The sequence below is a fragment of the Nannospalax galili genome, unplaced genomic scaffold, assembly GCF_000622305.1.
Source record: "Nannospalax galili isolate Female #2095 unplaced genomic scaffold, S.galili_v1.0 scaffold735, whole genome shotgun sequence".
In the NCBI taxonomy this organism is placed as follows: Eukaryota; Metazoa; Chordata; class Mammalia; order Rodentia; family Spalacidae; genus Nannospalax; species Nannospalax galili.
In genome coordinates this window covers 4847931-4865944 of record NW_008337053.1, presented here as the reverse complement: position 1 = coordinate 4865944, position 18014 = coordinate 4847931, and the positions used below count along the sequence as shown (strand labels likewise).

The following is an 18014-nucleotide window of genomic DNA, read 5'->3' as shown; positions in this document are numbered from 1 at the left end:
CTCTTCCTCCTAAATGCTGTCGAGGTGTGACTTCATTTCTTTTGAATTGATTAAACCCACCTTAGCAATGTACTACATGAGATGTCTAATATGTTACAGCCAGCGTATGAGTTCAAAATGTTCACCTGGCCAGGTAGGGCTAGGAAAGGGCGCATTTCTGAAAGCACAGATGGAACCTATTTTCTGTCCTGATGAGTGGGAAGCTTTGAATACCTGCTCTGGGCTGGGAAGTGGGGCTCCAAAGGGAGGACAGTCAGAGCTGTGCCTTCGAGGAAGTTAAAGCCTGGTGTGTGGCAGGCATCAAGACCAGTGTTTGAGATGTGCTGTGGCCAGTGCAGTGAGGGAAAGCAGGCGTGGCCCACAGCCTCAGGCGCTGAAGGCTTCCTGGAAGAGGTATGAGTTTCATCTCAGCAAATTTTACTTCCTATTACAGCTATGTTCCTCATTGTGTTAGTCACAACACTTGAAACAAGCCATATATAAAGAGAAAAGACTTCTTTTGATTCATAGCCTTAGATGTTTTAGTTAATGGCCAGTTAGCCCCACAGTTTGGGGGGGTCTGTGACTTTAGGGAAGGAGGAGCTCCATGGCTTAAAGGTCTTGCAGTAGTCCCTACCTTTTAAAGCAGTCCTATCCTGGGAACCATGCTTTAACACATGGGCATTTGAGGAAATTTAGCATCCAAACCATAGCACCCATTAAAAGATCTTTCGTACAGAGCACTTTTTATATGCACAGATACCAGAATCCAATACAGACTCCAAATGCACACCTTTTGCTCTTTTGCTTTGTCCTACTCAATAGCCAGTTTGCTCAAAGCAAGGGGCTCTGGTACTGTGGCTGCAGACTTGAAGGAAGAGGGCCATGTCTACATCAACAGTGTTCTGTTGGTACAAGTGGGTTGGCCGATATGCCAGGAGTAGCCTGACATGTCCCGTTTGAAGCCTGGCTTCTATTCCTGGCATTCTTACCCTCTGAGTGGTCCTGGCAGATTCCCTCCACCCCACGCCAGGGCTTCAGTTTGCTTCTCTAAGAAGCAAGATCCCTCAAAGGCCTCATTTCTAAGGGGTCTTATTGTTGGTTTTAGACAGGGTCTCATCAGGCATGGTGACGCACATCTTTAATCCCAGTACTTGGGAGGCAGAAGCAGGCACATCTCTTTGATATTGAGGCCAGCCTGGTCTATATAGCAAGTTCCAGGCAGGGTCTCAACTCTGTAGCCCAGCCTAGCCTCAAATTCAAGTCACTCCTGCCTCCACTTGGAGGGATTACAAAGACGTGTCACCATGCTTGGATTCCACAGTCTTGCTGTCCTTTCGCTTCCCTCCTCACTGAACTGAGTCAGTCCTGACTTTCCAAAGTCAGTTTCCAGCATTCTGATACCTCTGTGGGCCTCAGAGCTTCCTTCTGACTGTGACAGAGCAGTTTTGGTTCCCACAGTTAAGGATAAACTGAAACTGTTGCCTTTGTGGAGAGACCGTACGACAAAGGACTTTGGTGACAATGGAGAGCCACAGATCAAGAATCTGTGGGCCTAGGGTGGGGGTGGGGCATGTCCTTGACTAGTCCTTGAGGTTCCCTCTATACAGAGGCCATGCATGAATGCCCATGAAAGCCTGCTGGTGGGTGGGGTGGCACTACAGCCCCAGTCTCTGCCCTACCTCTAAAGTTGCACCTGGACAGGTGAGTGAGCTGTGGCTGGGAAAGGCCACACCCATCCTCTAAGACAGGTCCGTGCTTTAGGGTGAGATGGCCAGAACCCAGACAAAGATAGTTCACAGCTATCCTTTGCTGCAGTTTTCATTAGGACCCAATGGTGGGCTCCGTGAAGATTTCCTTTCTCCCCCAAATGAGAATTCACCCTGAAGCCTAGTACTCATGAGCTAAATGGCTGGTGTCTCTCAACTGAGAAGTTTGTCCTCGAGGTTAGAAGACAGTACCAAGTTCTTCTGTTCACTCATGAGGAAGATGAGACACAAGGAGACTAAATGGCTAGGCCAGGACCCCTCAGCCAGCCAATGACCAGGGATGCAAACTCCGGCAGTCTGACTCCAGAGTCTCAGTGGTTTTAAATAGCAGATATGCAAGAGAACGAAATCTGGGTGTGTGGTTCCCCAGCCTCATCTGAAGGTCCTTATCTGAGAAAACAAACTCCTCTACTGTGGATGGGCTGGGAGCTGGTGCCTACAGACAGGCCACTGCAGGCTCTAGACCCATGTCCTGCTCTTCCCCAGACCTACTGAACAACCACATCCTGAAGTCAGCTATGTGTGCTGAGGCCATTGTTGCTGGACTGTCCATGGAGACTCTGGAGGGCACCACACTGGAGGTGGGCTGCAGTGGAGACATGCTCACCATCAATGGGAAAGCTGTCATCTCCAACAAAGACATCTTGGCCACCAACGGTGTGATCCATTTCATTGATGAACTGCTCATCCCCGATTCAGGTAGGCCAGGCCTCCGGGGTCTCCCCTCCCTTCTGCTGTTCCTGGTGATAGGGCCAGAGATATTCGGCAATCTTTTGGGCCATTTTCCTGCCTGGATGCAGTGCACAGCTCTGTACCTCCTATAAACCTGGGGGCTGTTGAAATTGTGATGTCTTGACCTTCAGACATAGACTGCCATGAAGCAGTGGGGAACCTTTTGAAGCACGCGGGGAGGTAGAGACAGCATCTCGGAGCCCTTTCTGATCTGTATGAAGTAGTTGGGCACAAAGGGTCATTTGCTGACCTCAGAGCATTTTTTCTCCCTTACAGTACCCAAGCCACCCCCAGGGCCACTGACCAAGGATGGTCTTTGGTTTGGGTTCCAGTTTAAGAGAATAGGAATCTCCTGGGGGAGGGGTGGGGAACAAAACTCTTCCTATGGAAGTAGTCTTCAGAAGCTAACACAGACCATGCAGCCTCCTCCCAAGAGTCCAACAGGCCCTGACCAAGCCACCCAGGGATCTGGGACAATGCTGGCCTCTGCCAAATGACTCACCCCACCTCCCTGCCAGTTAGGGTTGACACTGGCTTCTGGTGACACAAATGTGATGATCTCCACTGTGTTTAAAGGGCTGGTGACTCACAAGATGATGTCCCACTCTGGAGTGGAGGTTGATGACCTATGCATGCAGCTCTCCTACCCTTTCAACTTCCATTTTCCTTCCTGTAGCCAAGACACTGCTAGAACTGGCTGCAGAGTCAGACGTCTCAACAGCTGTTGACCTCCTCAGACAAGCTGGCCTCAGCACACATCTCTCTGGAAAAGAACACTTGACCTTCCTGGCACCTCTGAATTCGGTTTTCAAAGGTAACGTCGGGGAAAGCACCCTGTTCTCTGTCTCTCAGACAATCACTCCACCCTTGGAACCTTCTACCCACTTTAGTCCAAAGCAGACACCATGGGGTCAGCAAGGAAGGGCATCGCTCTTCCTCTTAGGGCAAAACTCCAAAGAGCCTCAAATTATCCATACCCTTTTTCCACAGAAGATGCAGAATGTTGAGTAATATTGGAACCCCCTCCCCTTACTTTCTCAGTCTTCATTTCAAAATGCAAGGAGGGGTGGGCTTTCTGCTGTGTCTCTCAGAACCCTCCTCATCTCAGGATCCCGTCTCTCTGAACCTGTCCACTCCCACTCTTGCAGATGGCACCCCACACATCGATGCCCAAATGAAGACTTTGCTTCTGAACCATATAGTTAAGGAAAAGCTGGCCTCTAAGTATTTATACCATGGACAGACTCTGGACACACTGGGAGGCAAAAAACTGAGGGTTTTTGTTTATCGTAATGTAAGTCCTGCTTCCTAACTCATACCCCGTCTTTGGCTTAGTTATAAGAAATGGAAATTTATTAGTGTTTTTTAAAAAGTCCTCACATTTGGGGCTGCAAATTAGACTCTACATGCATGTGTGTGTGTGTGTGTGTGTGTGTGTGTGTGTGTGTGTGTAATAGATTACATTAAATTGGGCCAAGGGCAATATAGGGAGATATGGATGGGGATCTAAATATCATCAAATTATATTGTATGAAAATCACAAAACTTCAATCAAAAAGGAGAAAAAAAAGTCTCCAACAAGTAGAGGCTTACATAAGAACCAGCTTCTACAAGGAAGAAGTATTTTTGGAAAATATGCATGATGATAAATGAGATTGTGTAGAAGGATTAGAACCTCGTTTCATGCAGGCTTGGAGAATAAGGCTCAGCCTTCTAACTGAACTGTTAAACAGTGATGCTTGGGACTCAGAGGGATGAACAAGCGGGAGGAGGGATGAAGATTTTGAATCCTTCCGAGCTTGTGTGAAGAGAAGCTCTGTGAAGCTCAGCTGTCCTTGGCTCCAAACTCTCCTGTGACCTCAAACAGGAAGCAAAACCCAGTGTTGCTTCTGCTGAAGCTAAACGGACCATTTGGCCAAAGATGGTCATCAGTGGCCTCCAGTTTGTCTATGTGATCATTGCCAATGAACCCCTGTGAAACTGGCATTCTTAGTGGAGTCTCTGTGTAACTTCCTCAGGGTCTCTTGGCCATCCTTCTTGAGGAAGACCTTTGTGGGTGATGCCATCATCACAGGTGCTAAACAAATCTGGAGGCCCCTGTCTGAGAGGATAGCTGTCTCCCTTTTTTTGCCCCTCTTCTGTGCAGAGCCTGTGCATTGAAAACAGCTGCATTGCTGCCCATGACAAGAGAGGACGGTACGGGACCCTGTTCACCATGGACCGGATGCTGACCCCCCCAATGGGGACTGTTATGGATGTCCTAAAGGGAGACAATCGCTTTAGGTAACCAGTCTCATCCCCAGGTCAGGCTTCTGCCAAGTGTTCACGCTGGACCTCAGGTTTTGTTGAGAGTCCTACCTGTCTAGGGGGTTACCATCCAGGTTTGGGGTATGGAAAGGATGAGGGTCACCTTGAAACCTTAAGTTGGGAAGCAGGGCTCCTGCTGGCAGTGTAGCCCTCATATCTATAGAAGGGGGAGGAGACATTTTTATTACCAAACACAAAGGAAACCTCACTTGCTTTGGAGAGTCCCCAGTGAGCTGAGAGCATGGGGCTTTGAGGACCTGATGAACTTTTTTGTAGCATCTATCTACAGGCAAGTGAAGCCACAGTGTCACTCTGCTTCCTTGTCCTGCTCTCTGTTTCCACTTGCTAATTCACCACTGAGTGCTGTCAGGTCACGTGTTTCCCTGGCACTGCAGTCAGCCACCTGTACAAGGACCTGGGAACTGGAGTCTCCTCAGCTCGGCCTGTCTCTGTGTTGGCCGTGTTAGCTCTCTTCTCTCTTCTCCCTCCTTCCCTCTGGGCTCTTGACTTTCAGCCATTTTTCTGAGTGGAGCATTTATGCTCCGTGAAAAGAAGATGCCAACTGTAGTAGTTCCCCACTCCTGCACGAGGACGGTGTGAAAACCAGCCAGGGATGCATATTCCAGAGGTCTGGGCTCAGTGTCCTCAGATGAGGTACAGCCCTCTTCCACCCACGCACAGGTGAGTGGCATTGTTCTGTATTTATCCACAGCATGCTGGTGGCTGCCATCCAATCCGCAGGGCTGACAGAGACCCTCAACCGGGAAGGGGTCTACACCGTCTTCGCTCCCACAAATGAAGCCTTCCAAGCCATACCTCCAGAAGAACTGAACAAACTCTTGGGTAAAGACGAATTTAAGTAGATAGTTCTTCTTTTCTGAAACAACAATCCACCAGGCTCCCAGGAGGAAACAGCTGGCTCATTACAAAGGACTTGACTCAAGGGATTTAATGATGAGACCATTGTATAAATATATGGACAGGATTAAGGTGACAGCTAAAGGTGATGACAGGCCAGGGCCAGGCTGGCAGCAAGGAGAAAAGGAGGTGGGAAGAGAGCAGGCACCAGGAAGAGCTTGGACGAAGAGCATGGAAAACAGCCAGGACCATTTGCAGTCCTGTCATGACCATGGCAAAGGGGGCCCCTGAGTGTCCCATTCTCCCTCTCCTGCCATGGGCCTCCCTTTTATCTGGGTGATGTTATTCATAGAGGTTTGCTTCTTAAGGCACAGTGACAGGCAGGGGGAATTAGGTAACAATCAGCCTGGTCACGGAAGTATGTTTTCCATTGGTGACCTGTGAGGGATGTGATAGTGAAGCCACTTACCTGTATTAAATGTCCCCAGAGAGAAAAGCTTCCCCTAGGAGCCACTCACAGTCCTGAGAACTTAGCTATGGCTAAGAACTCGTATTTCAGATTACCTCAAATCCTGGCTCTGTGAGTGAGCTCTGGTGAGCTGCTGAACCTCTCTCAGCTTCAGTTTCTTCGTTAGAAAAATGTGGTTGTCAAGAGTCCTGGCTCATTACCTTGTAGATTGAAAGGGATGCAGCGTGTGCAGCAGGGCATGATGCTCTGAAGGCCTGGGCTTTAGCTCTGATGCTCACTCACCCTCTCTCCCAGCAAGGTGAGTCAGCAACAGAAGAGAGGGTGAGAAAGGACCTCAGCCACCCTTAGGACACACTGTTTACACCTTCCTTCCTGTAGGAGAGTAGAAGGCTCAGGTTGCAGTCAGCAGTGAGCTAAATTTGTGTCCTGTTTAATTCTCTTTATTGCTAAGTGGATGCCTGTGTCTGTGATGCTGACGTAGGTTCCTGAGAAGAGGGGAGAAGTTCATGCTGAACATAAACTTTCCATCCCCTCTCACCCCTGCAAAGATGGAATAGTCCCCGGGTGGCCCACGCCTGCTCAAATTCCCTTGTTTTCAGTTGTGTGAAAGCAGAGGAGGGGTGTGGGGAAAGCTTCCAAAACAGCCCCCTAAGGCCTGTGAGCAGGGTAGATGACACTGGGAGAGGGAGGGTGGCCCAGATATTAGAGATCTGGAAAGGAGACCCTGACCCCTGCGCACTGGCTTGGCCCTGAGCCTCTAGGCAGTATTCTGGTGGGAGGGGAACTCTTACCAGCTCCAGTGTGGATGCCCTTGGTATACAGGTGGCTCCATCCCTTGGCACTCACTCTGTGGATATATTGATAACCAAGTGAACTCTCCAAGTGTTTTAAAATTTACTGTTCTCAGTTTCATGGTGCTGGGAACAGCTGTCCCCATAAGCCCTGGGAACATGAACCATTACTGGCGATAGGAGAAACAAAGTCCAGGGGGCAGCTGGCTGATTTAAGTGCTGCCTCTATGCAACTTGGGAAAGGCACTGGATGCCTGTCCCAGTTGGCGAAGAAACTGATGTGGGATGGAAGGAATGTCTCGATGTGCCAAGTAGGGATGCTGTGGAAGGAATACCCCCCTCAGCCCTGACCTCATCAGCTCCAGGGTGCAGCTGTTCACTCTTTCAAGTTCTCTCTTTAGGAAATAGCTATCTCCAACAGCATATGCTCTTGAGGGGATAATATGTAAACATTTCACTACTGTGTTATAACCAGCAGGAGCCACGTCAATGATGAAACATCCCAGATGCTGGAAAGGCTCCTGGCCTTCCAGGCAAATATTTAGCTCATGGAAACATGAGTCATACAAAGGAGTATGGATTAACTCCTTCTCAGCCACCAGGGAACCCTGCTTAACCCAGTCACCTGCTGGCTGCAGGGCTGATTCATGACCACAGGTGCCTACTGACCATTATGTAGGTGGTGGGTCATGGGCTGAGCACACAATAGGTGCCCAGTAAATACTTCTACCTGTTCAGGAAGTTCTACAGCTCAGGACTAACCGCTTGCATCTTCTCTGGTTCCTTAACCTCACCAGTTACTAACCCTGCAGTTAACATTGTCTCCTTTTCCAACCCCCCTGCAGGAAATGCCAAGGAACTTGCCAACATCTTGAAATACCATATAGGCGATGAGATCCTGGTTAGCGGAGGCATTGGAGCCCTGGTGCGGCTGAAATCTCTCCAAGGAGACAAGCTGGAAGTCAGCTCGGTGAGTGTGCCAGCAAAAGGTTGGCTGCGTGTGGCCATGAAGTCTCCCAGAGCACACCTCGCCATTCATACAACGTCTAAGATGCCAACTCAACCTCTGAATGTGATTTGTCCAAAAAAATGGGAAAAGAGAAGAGGCTCCTCAGGGGTATCAAGTGAGATTGTAGTTAGATATAAGTAGGAACTTCCAGATGTACGAGGAAATAAAACATCTGATGCAGAATGTGGAGAAGCCCCTTAGAAGGTGGGAGATGATTGCTTGTCTTGAGATATCAACCCCTACCCTCTTCTGTTCAAGTCCCCCAAACCCAGGGACTTACTGAGCTGCACCATAACCTGCATCTTAAGAGGCCTTTTCAGTTTTGACGCTGCTCTGTGGTCAGTTGTCTCCTGCTCTGCATGTCAGTGGTGTCACTGTTTTGGCGCTATGCTCAGACTGTCCCTACCTTGGAAAAAGAGAACACAGCCTGGGTCAGGGAATGTCACTGCTCAGAAGAGACCACTGGCTCCCCGCGGGTGGACATTCTTCAGTGTCAGCTGGCTCTGGCTCCCCACTCCTTTCTCTGATCCTCCGTGTCCCTTGCTTGCCAGTTCCCTAGGGAACACGGGAAGACACGTGAGAAGGAAGGCTGGGAAAGACTGAATCTAAACAGGTCACTGAGAGTCTCCTAGCACCTAGTTGGGATCCTGTCTGTCCCAGGCACATGGGCCATTCAGGAAAGCATGGGATAGATACACCTTGACTGGGCCTTCCTTCAGAAAATCTCAAGCTGAGCATCTGGGAAAGTGGAAGGAGCATGCTACGCAGAGTGAAGGCCTGGCTTCTTCCTAGCTGTCCCACCTACACAGCTAAAAGGAGGTGTGCTGCCTCTCTTGTGTCTCAGCTCCCACACGTGTTAAGTGAAGAGATAGTATCCTCCTTGCCCCACGCTGCTATGAGCACATGTATTTTGTCAGTTGCACTGTGCTGAGTCCACACAAGGCAGTAGAAGTCTGCAGAGGTCAGGAGCCGCTGCATTCACTAGAGTGTCCTCATTGTTTGCATACTGAATAGGTGTACGGTCCGTAGAAGCTAGCCAAAGGAGTAAAGTCAGTATGTCCCCCATTTAACAACTGTTGTCTCCACTCTTAGAAAAACAATGTTGTGAATGTCAATAAGGAGCCTGTTGCAGAAACCGACATCATGGCCACAAATGGTGTGGTCTATGCCATCAACAGTGTCCTGCAACCTCCAGGTGAGGCTCTACACTCTCTCCAAGACTCTGCAGCTGGCCCTGCTCCGCATGTGGCAGTTGGTGCACACTAGAAAAATGATCTTAAACAAAGATCAGTGTAAGGAGGACTTGTAGTCACACAATGCCTGTTGTGGATGGACTCTGTGGCTGAATAGAAAGTAAATCAGGAAGTGTGGGTTCAAAGATACTGCACTGCAGAACGCAGGGCATACTTCTTACTGAATTACCTGCTGTCTTAGCCCCACTCTGACATAACCCCATTGTGTGTGTGTGTGCGTGTGGATGTTGGTGGCAGATGGGGCCCGGGTGTTTGTGTGCGTGAGGATGTTGGCGCAGTGTTCCCAATTCTCCTGCTCTCCGGACAACTGAACTTCACTAGCATCTCCTGGCTCTGAGCTCTCTCCATGGTCCAGTTTCACCATGCATTATGGGAAGTCAGAGGGGGAAATTCGCTGGGCAGTGTGAGCCAGAAAGCCCAACAGTGCCTGTCAGTCGTGGCTGCTAAAGGTGCAATGCTAAGGGTTTCTCTCTCATGCCACAGTGGATTTTTTTTTTTTTTTTACCTCTCCAGCCAACCGACCACAGGAACGAGGGGACGAGCTGGCAGACTCTGCTCTTGAAATCTTCAAACAAGCATCAGCATTTTCCAGGGTAAGCTGCCTTTGGGCTGTGCCCAGCTGGAGCAGACTTGGGAACTTTGCTTTGGGCTATGGAAGGACTCTCCAGGCCTTGTCATCCCTAGATGCTCTCCCTACTCCTGCTGGGACATCCTCAGCACTGGTCTATGTGGAATTCAGGGGAAAGAACCCAGGCAGCTCCTGCTTCCATTGTAGGCTAAAGGCTAGGCCTTCATGCAGAAGTCTCCTAGCCTTAGTTCACCAGTAAATCCGTACTGGAGAGGGCAGCTCAGGAATCCATGTAGCCAAGGTGGACAGCCCACCCTGAAGTGGCCTGGCCTGCTGAGTCTTCAAGTTATAGGCTTCTATTTGCCATGGCTTATTCATCCTGGGTGATGCTGGTCTGGGTGTCCCTGGGCAGTATGTAGATCCTGAATACAGCACTACTGCTGTGTGCATAGAGCCTGTCTCCCCAGCCTCAGCCCTACCTCCACCTTGGAATATCTCTCACTTTTTCTGACCTTCCTCACTTGGTCCCCTATCACTTAGGGTGTCATGTAGGCACCTTTGAGTCAGGCAGGGCCCATGAGTACTTTGTAGAATGTTTGATTTCCAGAGAAGAGGCTACAGAATGCAGTCCTGACCCCCACAGCCAGAGCTTTAACATATTCCTCCACTTTTAAACAGAGAGATCTCAGTGTAGTCAGGAAGAGCTCTCAACTTACTCTTCTGCTCTAACTCCAACTCTAGGTTCTGGTCTCAGTGGAAAAGCCTGTCTTGAGTTCTCCCAGGAATGTCTACCCCACATATCAGACACCACATGAGAGGGGCTATACAGCCTAAAGCTGCTGAGGCTGCCTGAGGGGCTCTTTGGGGTCCATGGGTTAAACTTTCCCTTCCTATCTCACCTCCACAATTGTTCTGAGTAGTTTGGCAATGTGCAAAGCCCCTCTCCAATCAGCTTCAAGGACAGCGTCACTACAAAACCTTACCCCTTAGCCCAGGTAGAATAATGCATACGTACAATTCCAGCACTCTGGAGTCAGAGGCAAGAGGATCATCACATTTTTGAGGCCAGCTTGGTCTATAGAGAGAATTTCAGTCCAGACAGAGCTGCAGAGTGGCATTCTGTCTCAAAACAGGAAAAAGGGGAAGGGGAGAGGGAAAGAGAGAGGGAAGGAGGGATGAAGAGAAGGAAAGAAAAGGAATGAGAAAAACTGGGACTGAAGAGATGGATCAATGATTAAGAGCACTGGCTGCTCTTGCAGAGGACCCGGGTTCGATTCCCAGCACCGACACAGCAGCTGACTACCATCTGTCACTCCAGTTCCAGGGGAATTAGACCCTCTCTTCTGACCTCCGTTGGCATTGCATGACATGGGTGCACTTACATGCATGCAGACGATACACTCGTAGACATAAAAATATTTAAATATATAATATTTTAAAACAACAACAATAACAACCTGACCCTTTCTTGTGTTTTCTTTCAGTCTGCCCAGAGGTCTGTGCGACTCGGTAAGTGTGGTGTGGGTTTTCAGTCTCATTTGAGCTGATGGTCTCATTAGTCCTCAGCAGACCCAAGCTTGACATCTGTGTGTGCAAATAACAGTATCATGTGCTTAGTAAAGCAAGCCTGGCCTTCAGGGTCAGAACAGCAGGGTGAACTGGGGTCAGACATAGAAAATCTAGTTTCCTTCTCTGTGAAATAAAGATAATAAGAGTAACAGCCTATTAGTGTTGGTGTGACCTTTGGCTTTGGGAGCCTGGGAAGATTACACAGGAATTGACAGGAGCCCACAGGGAGGATGTGAGTCCAAGCTGATAGAGGTAGAAAATCCTGGAACATCAAATACTGAGTAAGATGTGAAGTGCCACAACCCCAAGTGCCAGGAGAGCATGGCAGGAGGAGGCATGTGGCCTCTGTCCTCAACATTCTGAAGCCAGGTGTCGTGCTACATAATCCCAGCTCCTTGGCGGTCTGAGGCAGGAGGGTTTCAAGTTCAAAGCCCAAGCTACAGAATGGGTTCAAAGACAGTCTGAGCAACTTCGTGAGACCTCGTCTCAGAAATACAAAGTGAAAAAGAAAGCTGTGGATGCAGCTCAGCGGGGACAGTGGTTGCCTAGCATGCACAAGGCCTTGGGTTCGATCCCTAGTACCATAAAACAAAACAAGAAACACAGATACTCCATCTTACTTGCTTTCATGTTTCTTTGTTTCAGCCCCTGTCTATCAGCGGTTACTGGAGAGGATGAAGCATTAGCAGGACCACAGAGGTGGACGCTGCCGCTTCCTGCCAGTTTCTCTCAGTTTGCCAAAGGGACCATTTGAATGTTTTTTAAACCAACTACCACACTTCAATATACATGAGCTATACCATATTGAGATCTGAGCCTTGTGGGGAAGGGATAGGGAGATAGGCTCTTTTTATGTTTTAATCCTCCTGAACATGGTTGTTGACCCACTGCATACACAGATCTGGCTGCCATTACCTGACGTTCACTTCCAGAAGGGACCTTTCCAAAGCATGGAATTTCCTTGATTGTGCCGAGGGCCTGGAAAAAGGAGCTGCAGCACTTTGGAGCTCACAAAATGTGAATCAAGTAATCCAGCACTCTGGGAATTCCTGGCGTGGTTTTGTAAAGCTCTTGTACAGCTGGAGAAATGGCATCATTATAAGCTATGAGTTGAACTGTTTCTGTCAAATATGTCTTATATCTACACTTGGCTCGGACTCTTCGATATGGCCCTACCCAGGTAGAAAAAGAAGAGTCTGTAGAACACGCAGACCCCAGATTTCCTGAGTGTGGTGGAGCCATGGTGTATTTGTAATAATAAAACCAAAGAAGTATATGCCTGTGTGCTGGCCTGGGGGTCAGGGCAGGTTCTGCTCCTTGGGGCCTGCATGCTCCTTCACCTCTAGAGCAGGTCAACAAGAAGCTTTGAGGGGTGGTCTTTGGGAAAATTCCAGCAACTGGCCCTTGTGTGCCGAGACAGTTTATCAGAGTCTCAGCCTAAGTCTCAGCTGAACTTGTTCTCACTTGAGCCTCCTCCAGCCCTGGGGTCCCGAGTTCTCAGTCTTCATGTCACCCAGCACTTCGGTCCTCATTACTCAGATGCTCCCTCCTTCCAGGGTTGAAATGCCATCTTTGTGCTGGACATTGAATAAGTCGGTGGTGACCAACAGTCCCATCACACAGGGGATCAGACCATGGCTCAAGAAAGGGAGAGCCACTGTAATAACAACCAAAATAAGTAGCCCAACAGGGGCTAAAGCCCACCTCCTGGCTCCCATCTGACAAGAGAGGAAGTCCTTTTTCAGGCTCTGCCTTCTTGACCAACCCATGGTCAATTCTTTCCTTTGACTTATGCATCTAGACTGTCCTCAGCACTCTCTGGCTGTGGTAGTGACTTTACTTTGTAGCAGAGCGATGGCCTGCTTCCTGGATCCATCAAAAAGGTAGGAGGAGATGGGCACAGCGCTACGCTTCACTGTTGTCACGCCTTCTGCGATGCCCAGATCCATGTAGCTGAGTCTTCATTTGGGTCTTTTCGAATGCAACCTGCTTCCCTGGAGAATGGAACAGTCCTGCCCACCCATATTCTACTCTGCCATGGTCAGCTCACTCCATTCCACTTCACGGGCCGTCTGACTGAATAGTGTGTCAAAACCACAACTCTGCTGGAACTAGAGTGGTGGATAAGGCAGGAAGCTTCTTCTCTAACAGCTTCTAATCTAGGGAAAGGTAGATTTACATCAGTCCATTAAAAGCACTCAGATGGGGCTGGAGAGATGCCTCAGTGGTTAAGAACTCACACTGCCCTTAGAGAGGACCCAAGTTCGGTTTCCGCTACCCATGTTGGGTGGCACGCAACTGCCTGTAACTCTAGCTCCAGAGGGTCTGATGCCCTTTTCTGTTATTTATGGGCACCTGCACTCGTATGCCCACGTACACACAGACACATACATACACATAATTTAAAATAGAATAAATCTTTAACAATTAGTCATCCATTCAATTCACAAATCTTTGCTGAGGGTCACCCATACACATACACACATATGCACATGTACACATATACATGCATGTACATGTTCACACGTGTATACACATTCACATACATGCACATATACATACTACACACATACACAACACACACACACACACACACACGTACACCCCAATCTTGGGCCCTGGGTAGCTAACATGTCTTTGATGTCACATGGCTTCCCTAATTAAGGGGAAGAGAATGGCTGCTCAGCTGATGGGACAATGGCTGACGTGGAGATGCTGAAGGACAGCACTGTGGCTCTGTGACAGGTAATGAAGGAACATGGGGAAGGGCCAGAGGGACGGAGGCTGGAACAACCACAGCAACCAGAAGTGGGAGGTGCTAAAGGAGCTGAAGCCCTAGAGAGTAAAGGTTATGCTGAGGGTACAGGCAAATGGTGTGTCAAGATGAGACACAGCCAGTGTGTGCACCTGGTATCATCGCTTTCCCACAGTTTGTCTGGGCTGCTGGGCAGTCCCCTGGTGTGGTACTGCACAATACCCACGTGAGACACCATCAGAACCCAAGGAGACCAACTAGCATGATTTTTAGAAGTTTTTAAATTTAAAATAAAATACAGGATTTCTTTAACATTGCCAAGGTGTGTTTAAGGTCTTTCCCCCACACCTGTCCATTTTCGCTTGCTCAGTTCTTCTTGCCCCAGCCCTTCAGGGACCCCACTCATCCCTAAACTCTCTCCGGAGTCCTCTTATGACTGAAACCCATAGGTAGCTCCTCTCCTAACCAAAGAGGATCCCCTTGCGCTCCCCACCCCCACTCTGCTTCTCCTGGAGGTTCAGGTTAAGCCTTAATCAGGTTCTGCTCTCTGGAGGTTGGCCTCTTAGCCCAGTAATCTGACTCTGGGTGTTTCCTGGGGTAGGTGACTGGGAAGAGATCTCTCTCCCCAGTATGTGGCTCTGCATCCCTTCCAAAGCCAAAGGCAGCCCAAAAAGGAAAGAAGCTCCCCTGCTGGAGCCCTGGCTCCTAAGCCTTCATCAAGACAGATGACCTAGGAGAGAGGAAGGGTGGTTCCTCCTGTTCACTCCTCTTGTTGCCTTCTCCTGGGAGTAGAGGGCATTCTGAGATACAGCCAGGAATACAACGGCGCTCAGCATTGGGGCCCAGAAAGCCTCCAATGGGCTGTGCCTTCCTCATAGCAGCCGGACAGGCTCAACCTGGCCTCGGTGCTGAGAGGATAGCCTTGCTGTTGGCCAGAGGGTCCACAGTGCTGAGCTCCACACCGATGTGCATTACCCTTGCTGTTTCTTCCACCTGTGCTATGAGCTACCATCCTCCTTGAGAGTTTTCATTTACTACTACAGATATGACAAATACGGAAGCTCAGAAGGGAAAAGGAGTGTGCCGCCTCACACAGTAGGAAGGGGCTCACCTCCATCTTGTTGACTCTAAAGCTCACACTCTGTGCTCACTACTCTGGCCCCTCTGCCCATCTGCACCAGGGTCTGCTGAAGCCTGCCCAGTCAGCCCTGAGCAAGCAGGACACAGGCAAAGAGTGGCCAGAAGGACTCAGAGTCCCCATTCGCCTACAGGACCCAACAGAATGGATCTCTGTTGCATAGCCTGGATTATATCTTGCCACCATGCTGCTGAGGGACTGGGATAGGATGAGCAGCCACAGCAACAGGGCCCTGGCAATGAAACATGGAGGAAAACATCACTGTGCTTGCAACCATAATTTAACCGTAGGCTTTGGAAGAGCTGCCTGGAACAGTGTGCTCAGAACTTCTTCAAAGCCAGGAAAGAAGATCATGGAATGAAGGATGGGTTCAATGCCCCACCCACAGATGTCAAATGGGGCCACTTCTGACCATCCTTGCCTGGCAAGAAAAGACAGTCACTCACTCCAAAGACCTAGAGAATCAGTCCAGAGACTAAATTGGAAGGTGATGGGAGTCTGGGATCCCCTGCACACGTACACACGTACACACACACACACACACACACACACACACACACACATCCTCTCCATACACACTTTCCTCTCATGAGTATTTGCACACCCACACACTCCTTCATGGATCTAAGAAGCCTGAGAAAGAGCCTCAGACACAGACAACTTGCACTCCTCACTGTTATAGCAAATGACCATCCCATGACCATCATGGAGCAGAAATAAGTAAAAGGATACAGTGCTAGCTAGGTCTATGGTGATGGGCCTATTAACATTCCCAAGTAGAAGGAAGGGGAAAGATCACAGGACCTTTTCCTGGGATTCTCCAATTACTCCGTCCTGCCTTCACCTCCAGCAACATATGATCTTGGGAAGTGCTAGAGTTTAGGAGGTAGAAGGTTAACTGAATGTGGAAGTCTACGATGCCGCTTTCAAGATGTCATCACCCAAGATAGAGTGGATCTTTCCATGATGCGGCTGTTTGTGAGTCATCCACACTCTTGTAATCCCTCACCTATGCTCCTGTAAGTAATCCCAATAAGTTCACTAGTTTACAAAGATGGACTTGAGTGGAATCATTTCTATTATCTGTTGTTGATTCCCTATTTGGGGTAAATAGGCATATGTTCACATCTCCCCAAGAAAAGTAACACACCACCTCCCTGGGAGGAAGGCAAACACTGAGGCATAGACATCCCACAGGTGTCTTCCCACTCTGGCTGCTTGCTTATGGAACAGAAGCTCCCAGAGCCATCTACCCCCGATCCAGTCATGGCAGGATGATGTGGAGAGGACAATGATTGAGAGACCAGAGAGGGACCAGCCTCTATTGGATACCTCCACAAGGCAAGCCTAGTCCAGAAAGCATCCTCCGAAAAGAAACACCAGCCTCTTTCTAGCCCCACCACAATGACATAACTGAACATAGTCAATCAAAATTAATTGACCTGGTTCCACAGAGCTGCCACACTATAAGCCAGCCCCACCAGGAATCAAACTTGACCAATCAAGACCACTCTTTATTTGCATGATGAGAATTGTATGGTAGGTCATCCTAACCAATAGCTCCAATAACCCCAGCTCCCATCTTTTGCAGGGCATTCTTCTGTTATTGGCCTGGTTTTCTGTACTTGCAGTGTACTAAAGAAACATCATTTTCTACTTTGATCTAATGAGTGAATTCTTTCACCAACCCATCACTCATGCCCAAAACTTCCTAAGAGGTGATCTGATTTTCTAACCCTTTGGGGCCAGAAGGTTCCTACTTAAAAAGTTCCTTAGCACCAAATCTTGATAAGTGAGTATGTATCCAGACATAACTATAGGAACCAGGATAATGGAAAGGAACGAGGGAGGTAAAGGAAAAGAAAGAATCTGGAAGAGAAGAACAGTAGGAAACAGGTGTTAATAATGAAGATATGGACAAAAATTGGATTAGTTGGAGGGAAGGTTATACAAGGAACCTAGGAGATAAAGGGAAATGAGCTCAAGAGAGGTATGACCATAGGAGAAGGGTATTATTAAGGGAGAAGTAGGGAAAATGGGGGCACCTTAATTGGGGAAACCATGATGGAGGGGTTAGACAATGTGAGATATAAATAATTCCTAGCTAGTTTTAAAAACCAGAGGGAACCATATTAGTCCAACAACTACAGACAAATTATACATACCAGATCAAGAAATATATGTCTAGGCAAGTGTAGCCAGAGTTCTCTCAGGTCTCTTGCCCATGATCAGACAAACCATGTAACGTATTCTTATGTAAATTTATTATGGTTTATGCCCTTGGGTAAGGAGGGGGTAAATGGGGGAAATTACAAAGAGACAAGCACTCGGTGCCCAGCTCTGTGCAGTGGCTCAGAGCCCACCACTCCAGATCGCTCCCATGGCCCACCCATAGTCTCTGTTAACTTTTGCCCACACATCTTGGGCCTGCAGTCTCGCCCCAGGTCAGTAAATGTCCCTGCACCCCCCCCCCCCAGCAGCTCGTGTCTTCCATCCCAAGATGGCTCAGAAAACCCCTCCTCCAGTGGCCAGCTCTTCATAGTCAATTCCCCTCAGCAGGCCCCACTCCTTGGAAGAAACAGGATGTTCGGTACACACGCCACCCCTTTCCTCTGCTCTTACAACCTTTCCACCAATCTTCCACTAAGGTCCCTGAGCCTTGGAGGGGGTGACAGATGTAGGGTGATCTCTCTTGTACTGTGGCAAGGTAGTGACTTCTTGGGCCTCCCCATTATTTGTCTTTAAGCCGTGGCCATTGATCTATCTCAGTGGTGTTTCTTCTACTATAAAGACAAATGAAAGGAAGTAGACACATTT

At 48.8% G+C, this 18014-nt stretch overlaps 1 protein-coding gene across 1 annotated transcript in view; it reads left to right on the top strand.

Moving 5' to 3' along the window:
• Tgfbi (transforming growth factor beta induced) overlaps positions 1-12580 on the top strand; it is a 34450-nt gene extending 21870 nt beyond the window's left edge. Inside the window, exons 8-17 of the mRNA XM_008831828.2 lie at positions 2235-2447; positions 3157-3294; positions 3629-3774; positions 4627-4763; positions 5500-5630; positions 7751-7875; positions 9007-9109; positions 9681-9760; positions 11220-11244; positions 11950-12580. Coding sequence (XP_008830050.1) covers positions 2235-2447; positions 3157-3294; positions 3629-3774; positions 4627-4763; positions 5500-5630; positions 7751-7875; positions 9007-9109; positions 9681-9760; positions 11220-11244; positions 11950-11990 — 1139 coding nt within the window. The 3' untranslated portion in view covers positions 11991-12580. The remainder of the gene's footprint in view (positions 1-2234; positions 2448-3156; positions 3295-3628; positions 3775-4626; positions 4764-5499; positions 5631-7750; positions 7876-9006; positions 9110-9680; positions 9761-11219; positions 11245-11949) is intronic.
• The last annotated feature ends 5434 nt before the right edge of the window (positions 12581-18014 follow it).